The 10,944-nt window shown below is 42.4% G+C and overlaps 1 protein-coding gene across 4 annotated transcripts in view; it reads left to right on the top strand.

Moving 5' to 3' along the window:
- Positions 1–1,001: 1,001 nt before the first annotated feature.
- Positions 1,002–10,944, top strand: part of LOC306709709 (rap1 GTPase-activating protein 1-like) — a 45,133-nt gene continuing 35,190 nt past the window's right edge. For all 4 annotated transcript variants that reach the window (XM_079177964.1, XM_079177967.1, XM_079177965.1 and 1 more), the window contains exon 1: positions 1,002–1,141. In XM_079177964.1, coding sequence (XP_079034090.1) covers positions 1,098–1,141 — 44 coding nt within the window. In that variant the 5' untranslated portion in view covers positions 1,002–1,097. The remainder of the gene's footprint in view (positions 1,142–10,944) is intronic.

The raw sequence follows: 10,944 nt of genomic DNA, 5'->3' as shown, positions 1-10,944 counted from the left end.
TAATGTGATGAAGACATCATTGATCCTTGGGGAGATTAAGGTCCTGGATTGGTGAGGTTGTTTTTATTCATGTTTTAGGGTCAAATTAACTGTTGTCACCTAAAAACTTTGCTCTTCCCATCGGACACACAGCTGACTCCTGCCCAACACTGAGTCTGTTTCATTCGACATACTGCAAATGCTTTGGGAGTGAAATGTCTATCAGATAGCAGGCTGATGCGATAGACTACAATCCCTCTTTATTCAATAATTCATGCTGCCTTAATGTTGTTTATCAAATTCAACGGCCTGCTAAAAAGAAAGTCTCTGTGTCCAGACATTTACTCAGTTTAATCAATGTGGCTATTACTAATGCAGGACAACTCTGCCCTCCATTCACCCCACCTCTGTCTGCATACCAGCAGTGATGGGTTTACAGATTAGAAATTTGCTCACAAAGGTCATCATCACCTACAGTGCGCAGGAGTGGAGCTGGGGCAAGGCTTTATGATGATGAGGACATTTGTGAAGAATGATGGTCTGTTTGTCTACACCCTGTTTAACCAGCTGTCTTCCAGTGACGGGGAGCGGCTGTGTTGCAAGACTTGTTCTAAGCAATCTCTCACAATGCCAAGTACTCCTCCTATGTTTTGCTTGCAGCCGTTTAAAATCCAGGTAACCAATAGTTTTGTCACCTGTGCCTCTGCCGTAGGGATTACAGTACATGTTGGGATAAAACAACCTGCCACTGTGTTCCCTGTGTTCTTGACGCATGAGAGAGAGGATGTAGCCTGTACGTTAGAAAAGGCTGCCACTACTCTCCTGGTTCCCTGGGAGACTGGCATGGTCAGCAGCACCCCACACTCCAGCCCCCCCCCCCCCCCCCCCCTCCTCCCTCATCCTCGTCTCCCCCTGCGCGTGAAGGAGGCGTGTGTGCAAGGAAGAGGCAGGGCACATTAGCCGACGCTGCGGGAGTGGAACTCAGACGGCAGGCAAAGCATACACACACACACACACACACACACACATACACACACATGCTCAGTCAGCGTAAGTGACACAAGTGCTGGCTCCATTCAGCAGTGAGTTGACAGGCTCGCTGCTCTCCGTTAGCCAGCATGGCGCAGAGAAAGAGGAGTTTCCCTTTTGGAGCCTACGGCGGGTAAGAATGAATATCCTTATAATTTGCAGAACAACTGAGCCTCTCCACAACACACAGTTCTCATTGGTGTGATTGCAATTGTGTGTGTGTGTCAATGTATCTGTCTCCCCATTTGATGACTGTGCAGATTCAGTGTCTGTATTTGTGATCCATTTGCACTTGAATGTCATCGTATTGATGATATCAGCTTTTGTCTGTTCTCAGTTTTGGGGCTTTCTATCATAGATTGGACCTAATGATACAGATGTTTCTGTTTGAAGTTACGGGTTATATTCTGTGCAGTAATGGTGAGGCATCAGATGTAAAAGCAAAAACAACAGAGAGAAAAGTAAAAGTCCCAACAGAGCTGAAGGTGGGATGGATGTGTATTGTATGTTGTCAGTAGGCACTTATGTCCCCGGTGTTTTTACAACATCCACTTCAGACTTTACAGGGTACTGGACAGTAGACGCACAGTCAGCAAAGAGCTGAAAAAGGTGAACAGGTGCTCCAATGCAACTGCATGCCCGACTGCCTTAAGTCAAGGATAAGGTTTGTGTACATCTATGTTATTGTGTCAGCATGTGTTGAAGGTGGCCTCACTAATAGAGACACTAATACAAACGAGGTAGAAGGTAGAAAGCGCTTGCAGATGAATTGTTTTACAGGTCACTTGTTTTGGTAATCGTTTCCTAGAAAGTTTCCTGGAAAGAACCATATAATTGGGTACTAATCATATGGAAAATATACACCGTTTTTAATTGATACTCTTGCAATTCATTGTCTTCAGCTAGCTGAGAGTCAACTTGAGTCAGCGGCCATGAGTCTAAGCTGTTACCGACTGATGCTTCTGGTGCCCGATGTGTTGAGTGAGGCGCCGTCCGCCTGCACAATTTGTGTTACATTGGGCATTGGCTATGTTGGTGTTACCACTTAAGATAGCAGTTGCTTTTCCTTGGTTTCGGGGGCATGATAACTTGTAGCCGTGTCATCCACTATGTGAGAGGAAGCACCAAAGGGTTTCATTGAAAAGCTCAGGGAACTGTCCACTTCTCTTTAACTTTTCTGGTGGGGCAGTTAACCAGACTTAAATTTGGATCGTCTTTATCATTGTAAAGTCTTTTATCTTGTAAAAGCGGGAAATACTTGAAAGCATTTCCGATAAAGCATAAATCTTACCTTTGTGTTGCTTGTCGAAGTTTGTTTCAAGTATAGAAAGAATGAATACAATCATCGTTGCCCCTTGTTGGGTAGGGTGGGGTGGTGGGGGGGTACACCCACTTCAACTGTTGTTCCCGCCAACCATTAAGCAGCAGTGAGTGTTCACCAGGCCTGGGCCTTAAGGAGTCAGTAATGAGCGCATTATTGCTTGGCGCACCACAATGAGGTGAAACAAATGCCGCAGCAGAAGACTTTCTTGGACAAGCGACACAAAGCTGAGATTTATGCTTTGTGGGAAGTGTTTTCAAACAGTATTTTCTTGCTTTTACGAGACAAAAGACATCAAGCACAAAGACTAACTGGTTGTCTTGGAAAATATACGTTTGGTTAACTGCCCCACCTCTGTTGAAGAGCAGAGCGCTCTGAGCTTTTCTAATGAACCGTGGGAGACCGTGGAGAACATGGTAACTACAAGTATCACCAACTCAAAGGTCACAGAACTTACATCATTCTTTCATTTATCGTTAAGTGCTAGGACCTGTCTACTCCATTAGACGCCCCGTAGTGGCATTTCAATTGGTACTCTGCTAATTGATTCATTCCAATCATTTGCTTGTGTACTCTAGAGAGCCCTTCAGCCAGTGCACAGCATATATAAAGCACAAATACTTGCTGTTCTGTTTTCTGTAAGGCGGCTGCCTTGAATGACTTGGCATTTCGATAGGTCAGTCTGACTGCTGACATCAGTGAGTGGTCTGTAATACACTCTGCCCCCTGCATCCCATTGGTATTCACTGAAGGAAACGCAGCCCCCCCTGTTCTCTGTCTTTCTCTGGCGCAGCATGCTCAATAATTTTGGCATCAAATATTAATGGAGCTGCCACTTAATTTGAGTAGTTATGTGTTCGGTTTTTGTTTGACTTTGGGTAGGTAATAGCCCTGTCCTGTTTTTTTTTAAATACAGGACTTCTTTTTTACAGGATACTGTATTTTGAAACGTTCCTCAGTCAAGTGTGACCATGATGTTGCAAAACTGAGCTTTCATATCCTTTCATTTTTGTATCCTTTGGATTTGCTCTTACATGCCTGTTCTATGTCACATGAGGTCCCCTGTAGCTACTATACAGTATGTATTTGTTTGTCTATAGTCAGCTCTGTAGCTCACAGTGGCTGTCTCCTCATCAACTATTGAATCATGAAATGAACAAAGACCTATGCCCTGTGTTAGTGTCACATAGAAACATTGGAAGAATGTGTGTCAATCCTGTTCAAAATCAACGGCGTGGAAAGTCTCACATTGTTTTAAAATCTGAGCAAACCTGAATTGTTCTTCTCCGGTCAGCTGAGTTAGGAATGTCATTTCTTTAGAGTAACAAGACAACAAACTCTTCAGAGTGTTTCTCAGTGTTAAACCGATTTATGATAGCATCGGGTGAACATGTTCCAGATTTATCTCACCAGTTTGTGGCTCCAACAAACAGCCAAGAATATTTGCTTTGATGAAAACCTTTGTTCAGTGCTGTTGGAAAAAACAAAAGGCTTCTATTTCAGTTTGTTTTTTGATTATCTAGTGTCTAAGGCTTATTGTATTAAATATTGTACCACGGACAACAGGGAGACAAAAGAGAGAGGGCATTTTTGTTTGACAGCAGCAAATGTTTGCATGACAAAAGATGATTAGACCGCAACGCAGGGCTCCTTGAGAACAGGAGGCCACTCAAGTACCTTACCAAGGGCAGTGGTAAAACAAACAGGGGGTGTAGAGCAACCAGAGGGCTCTTCATTGCCTTGGATATTTACTTTGACATTCACATTCACATTTATATTCACAATGGCGAGCCATCCACGGAGAAGAATGGGGTGGAAAGGCACTGGGTGAGCTGCAGTTAATTATCTAATGCTCACAGGGCTACCAATTGCTAAATCATTTTTGATCTGATCAAAATAAAAACATTTATATTATAGTCTTGTATTTTGTAAGTCCCACTGTGCCCCCATGCATTCAGATTGGCCTGCTCCAAAAAGGTGTGTTGCTGCAGTCATGCCAGACCCGTGTGAAACCAGAAGTCAGCCGTTGACTTATCTACGTTAAATACCCAACTTACATCAAAACGTAATTAGCGTAATAAGCATCCTTATTTTAACCCAAACCATGATCATTTCCTAAACCTGACCAAGTAGTTTTGTTTTAATTCTCAACATTCAACACATGTTTAAAACTGTGACTGTGCGTCCACATATGACGAGTTGGGAATAAGAACGGAGTTAAATGACACACGAAAATCAAAAAATGCATGATATGACATGCGAAATGTCCTTTAAACTTGCATGCCATTTTATGCCTTCACATGAGATCAAGTTGCTTTGCATGGGTGTTGATTTAAAGGTTTTTATTTTAGATGGAAATGAATACTATTTTCTGCACCTCTTCATCTAACCAATTCACCAGTAGTTGCATATTTTTCATTCCATTCTCTCTTCAGTAACAATTTGCCAAAAATATATCTTGATGTACACCAGATTTGATCAGACAAACAGGTCACATTGAGTCAACAACCTAACAGTGTCAACAATAGCTCACAGCCGCCGCTCTGCACTGCACTCATACGGCATTCACTGCTGGTAACGCTGTCCTGACCGACGACGTCGACGCGGAAGCATAGCGCCCACCCTCAAATTCACCCTCAGGTAAACACCGTTAGCGCTGTTAGCACCGTTAGCTGCAAGCCGCTGGCTCAGCTGTCGTCAGGTTGAGGCAGTAGGTATACTCTGAATTTTGAATTACTTTCCTTAAACTGTATCTTAAGACAGTAATGGCCTTCATTAGGAGAGCAATAAAACAAATGATCTGACCTGGACAAAATGTATTAAAAGGAAACAAGGAGTGAAAGTTCCAAACAAACTCCTACGTTAGGGGCTACACAACATTACAGTATAAAAACAAATCTTGTGTTCTTGGGGTCCACACATAAACATAAAATAACATTAAAATGAAACTAAACTGATAAAATATACTAATACTAATCATCCCAACAGAAAACATGCATTGTTTTGGTGGATGTGATAGATATCACAGTGCCTAGCAGTAGGCATAGCTGTGGTACCAGCATGTGTGTGTGTTTTCATATACACTGCGTCCTACTGTACTGTAGCTAAATGAGGACATTGAACCACTTTACGCTCATTTCTCTGTCAATGGATACATTCAGTACGCTGGGTCGAGATACAGTATCCAGTCTAGATCTGGTCATGTGGTGTTTGACATTGTTTCTTGTTACTACCCTGAGCGTTATGTATAAAGATATTGTTCAGAATCAAACCTCCAAACCTTTTGTGTCTCTCTGTGTATCTATTTTTGACAGTATCCAGTTCTTGTCCTGAAGCACAATGGCTAAGTCTGATACTAGAATATGTGTTCACTGTATGTAGGTGTGAATTTGAGAAATACCTCATTCAAAGTAGACTGAATAGGCTCACATGCTGTATTCATCCAGGCATCCAGCTGTCTTGTTTTTGCTGAATAAATGTCGTTCTGTCGGTTGGTCCAGACTAAAAACTCTAATCAACTATGTGATAGATTCTCATTCAATTTTGCCCAGACACATATGGTCCCCAGAGGGTGAATCTTACTGACACCAGTGACCCCCATTCATTTTTCTCTTTTTGTGAAATATTTTAAAAACAACGATAGCAGTTGGATGGATTGACATGATATTGTGTTGACACATTCATGGTCGCTCAGGTTGAATTGTAATAGCTTTGATGATCCTGTAATTTGTGCAGAGTCATCATCAGGTACAATTGCATTTTGTCCAATACTTTGATTAATGACCAAATACCTACAAAACTAATTCCCATGCAGGCTCATGCATTCTGTTCAGTGCTGATAAGCAAATGTTAGCATGCCAAAATGCTAGTATGCTAAACTAAGATGGTGAACATAGTAAACATCATCTACAAAACATCAGCACGTAATTATTGTCACTGTGAACACGTTAGCATTTCTCTGCCTCAAGCCTCACAGAGCTGCTACTGTAGCAACTCTAAAGTCTTTTTCAGGGGTAGTCAACCTTAGGCCAATGGTGGCACACGGTAGCTTAACCAAATTATTTACGGTACTTCGATTGATTTGTATCCGGACTGACATCCTGCAAAGAACCTGCCCTACTGTGCCTCTGATTGGCTAGTACTCGTTGCCCTCTTTGCTGAAAGAGCAAGATTGGTGGAAGATTGGTAGGGTTCATGATTTCAACTCAGATGTGGATGGTAGCTTTCTTGTAAAGGGCTCTGTCCTGATTATGGGAGAAAAATGTTTTTTTATGTGTTATTTTGCTATGCACGATCCCTAAAGAGAATTTAAAAATGCCACTTTATATCAAAAAGGTCCCCCCACAGGTATCCTGTGTGACTCTTTTACCCGTTTTGGTTGCTGAGTATAAAGCCCAAAGCTGGTCATTATTCAGCATGCTCTGAGCTCTTGCTGTGACACTAATCATGACTCCAACACAGTTTATTGTTGCCGTAGGAAAGAAGAAGAATTTCTGTGCAAGCTGGGTTCACTGGGATCATGTTCTTAGCAATAGTTTCACAACATCACTTGATACTAAAAAAGTCTCTCTAACTTGTGTTATAGTATGTGGACTAACAGCAATGAGTTTATACTTGGGTATTAAAACTCTCTTGATAGTATTACTGTCAAAGGGTTATTACTTTAAGCGTCTTTACAGTCAGACAAAAGCTTGACAAACAGCGAGCATCTACAAAGTCAAATACTGAAAGCTGTATTAAACGGCTGTTGTGATTGTTTAGGTATCGTCACAGACATTTGTAGATCATTTGGTTTGTGATGTCTTTGTCGCCATCTGGATTATTCAAAATTTAGAGTGCCTCTTCTTTATTTCAGATTCAGAATTAGCACTGCAAGAACTTTTTAGTGAAGCAGATTTGGTAGCAGAACAACAAACGTTGTTTGCTTTAAGCTGGATTTCCTCCGGGCTGACTCCTCAACCCAGTCTGGTGACCTACTTGCCATGAGCAGTGTTGCTGAGTTGATATATACCGCAGGCCTCAGCTAATTCCTGAAGTGAAGAAAATGTTTAAAAGTTTAGCAGGGAAGAAATTAGGAAATTTGGAGTTGCGCTTAAAGTCAGATTAAGTTGAATGAACTTGCTGACACGGTGATGGCCAAGGGTTTCTCATCCCTCGCTGATATTTGGTGGTTGTTACCTAGTTGAGAGCGTGGAAGAAGCATGAAAAACAGTTGTCATTGCATTTGGCCACAACCTCCTGAGCTATAATTCCTAAAATGCGCTGGCTCATCTCGTCTTTCTTTCAATAAAAACTAGGCTACACAAACTGTTTTCACTGTGAAATTTGAATGTGAAAATATGACTCATAGCCCACAAATGCATTAGTGCAGGCGCATCTTTTAGAGCCTACTTTTGTCCACTCCAACGACGGTTCTTGCAGAGATTTCTTTGCATCTCTCTGTTTTCAGCTCTGCTCCTTCGTCTCTTTCTATCGATCTCCATGTCTCTCAGGGATGAGTAAAGTTTCAATTTGATTGGAAAATTGGTAATTGAATGATTGTCGGAAATATGACAGAATTATTGAGCGACTCTTTTGAGTGAAAAAGAATAGGTTGACATTGTAATTATTATTAGATGTACAAAGTCTGTACTTCCAACCAAACGTCCAGATAAATTGTGGAATTGTATAGGGACTGATCTACAGTATTTTCTTGTCCCTTCTGTTGCTCGTAGCAAGATGTCAGAAATGTTCAATATTTGAGTCTAGGCATGTATTAGCAGCTTACAGAGCCTCTTCATTTTCACAATCTTGGTGAAATTTAGCTTTATCTATCCCAGTATGTTAATATGAGGTCTCAGTTCACGGGTATCACGTGTTATAGCCGAGGGTACGTAATATGATAAATTTACTGTATTGGTTTTGGTATTTCAGTTTGGAGCCTTCTCGACACACCCTGGTTGATTTCATTTTATGGGAATTCCATGAAACCTGAGAATGGGTGAGCAGCAAAGGATGAGGTTTAGAGAATGTTATTCTTAGTGATGCAGTTCATATGAAAACAGTTTTTCTCTCCGCTTCTCAAGAGCAGAGCCGACAGCTCATAAGTATTATGGCTTTTCTACCAAGGACCAGCATTTCACTTAAGATGGAGCTCTGATTTATCTGCACACACACACACACACACACACACACGTGTCTGTCAGGCTCAGTGAAATCAACACTGGTGGTAGATTTGAGCTAGAACAGCACCACAAAATCCATTTCAATGTCAGTATGTGTCACGTGGAGACCTGGGGTTGAAAATGACAAGCGATCTTCTGCACTGAGGGGAATCGGGCGACGTCCTACTGTAACAACACCAGTCTGTTGATTCGTGACTCCACAGTACAGTGAACAAACAAACCCCACAGGGCCTGTTTCCTCTCACTTACACCGTTTTCTGAGAAGGAGGAAGCCTTCAGCTTTCATTTATCTTTTTGAGAATTTCTCACAACAAAAGAAGAAGTGCAAACATTTCTTTCTTAAACTTTTGGTTCTATACAGAACCAATATCACAATATGTCACGATATCTTTTTTGAGGAGCAGGGGACAGAGATTTACACAATATCATCATGTGTGTTATTAACATGATATCAATATTTCATTTTTTAAATATCACAATCGTCAACAGCTGTATATTGCAACACCACTGTTGTCTTGTTTTGTACACAATGTACAAGTGTACTTCACACTACGCTGTGCTATAACTCCAAGCAAACTTGCTCTCACAAGTTCAAAACAACTCTGGGCTGTGTCGTCTGTGCGGCGTGTAGTGTGGTGCACGCTGTCTGTTGTGATCATAGCTTTTATCTATGATGTGCTCTTGCCCCTCAGCTGTGCCTTTGTGGTACAATCTGTCAGTATCAGCTGGCTATATGATAACTGCTGGTTTCTAGTATCCATGACCATGGAATCGGACGCGCTGTCCTTCATGCAGCGATGACGTCGGTTTAGCCTGGTGTAGTATTGTTTCTGATGCTGTTGTTGGTGAACCCCCCTGGCATGAGCATCTCCGTGGCTGACAACCTTGTCTTGAAGCCGCTGGTGAGTGCTGGGCAGGATTCAACGTATGCGGCGGCTCATGATGAGCAGCGGGGTTGCTGATCAGAAGCTATCAACTGAAGTGTTACGATACTCAAGGAGACTCAGATAGGGGTCTTGGCTTGGCAATCTGCACAGATTTCTCAGGGAGACCATTGCCTGGGGATAGTGCGGGGCTTGTGGTTATTTGGGTAAACTCCCATGTGCTGGCAAAGATTTTAAACTCCCTTCATTTGTACCGTTATCACATTTAACAGTCTCTGGTATGCCGTGTCTGGCGAAGGCCAGTTGTGCCGTGCAGCTTGTCAAGCTTGAAATACCTGCTGTAATAGTCTACTGTAAGTATGTAGTTCTTGTTGTTACATGTGAACAGATCAGTAGCGACTGCTAGCCGTGGCCTGTCTTGCTTATCATGGGCTCCTTATCGTTCAAAGGCCTTTTACAACCATCTTCTCGATGTGCGTGTTCTTCCTGCGCCAAAATAGGATTTCACGGGCTCTCTGTATTATGCTCTGTCCTTGTGACCTGCATGTATTCAGGGCAACATCTCTGCCAACAGTGAGGTATGGGTGAGGATTTTCTCACCCTTGAAAATGATGTCATTCATCTGTGGAAATTCATCTTGATAGATCCAGTATTTGGCTATGGTCTAACGGCACATTCTTTTCTTCTCAAGACATCCTTCCTTGATCATCTTTCTCAGTAACATGAGCTGTGTGTCTCTTTCAGCTTAGTGTCACTGATAGCTAAGATGCTGTATACTGTGTGTCCCTGCATGTCCATGCCTGCTCTGAGGCTGTCGTCCTAGACAGACAGTGACTTCCTGGAGAGAGTATCTGCAACAGAAAGGCCCTTGCCTGATCTGTGGATGGTAGTAAAATCGTACCTCTGTAATTGAGCTTTGGAGGGGCTGCTGACAGTGTTTTTTGCATAATGAACTCAAGTAGTCAACTTGTAGCCTAAACTCTTTGCTGGGGTCAAAATATGTCAGGACTGGACCTAGCTCTCGTGGGATTATCTCTTTAATTTTTTTGAACGCTTCGTCATGTTGTGCATCTCGTATGAACTCACTAGACTCTTTTAACAGGTGCGTTGAGAGAAAACTACGATATATAGTTAACCATGTCATGGATTGTTTCAAGCTCACTTTTGTCTTTGGGTGGCTCCGTGTCTCTCACGGCTGAAATCTTGGCTGGATCAGGCTTGATTACGTCTTTAGTGATACGGTGCCCAAAATAGTTGATCTCGTTGGCACAGATTGTGCTCTTCTCTGGGTTAAGCCTAAATCCTTGCTCTCTGGAGCGCTGCAGCATGGCACGGAGGTTTTTTGTCAAGGTCATCCTTTTTTCTGCCGTAGATGAGGACATCATCGACCTTTAAGTCTCTCCGACTTGTTTTGAGCAGATATTTGTCCAAAAGATAGGCGGATAAATCGGTACCATCCGACCACTGTGTTGAATGTGGTCAACTTGGATGACTCCTCCGTGAGCTTTATAGCTCAGAAACCTGATCTGGCATCGAGGCTCCTGCTAATTTGGATGTGATGTTGTTT

The sequence above is a fragment of the Pholis gunnellus genome (genome assembly GCF_910591455.1).
Source record: "Pholis gunnellus genome assembly, chromosome: 2".
In the NCBI taxonomy this organism is placed as follows: Eukaryota; Metazoa; Chordata; class Actinopteri; order Perciformes; family Pholidae; genus Pholis; species Pholis gunnellus.
This window is presented reverse-complemented; position numbering and strand designations above follow the sequence as displayed.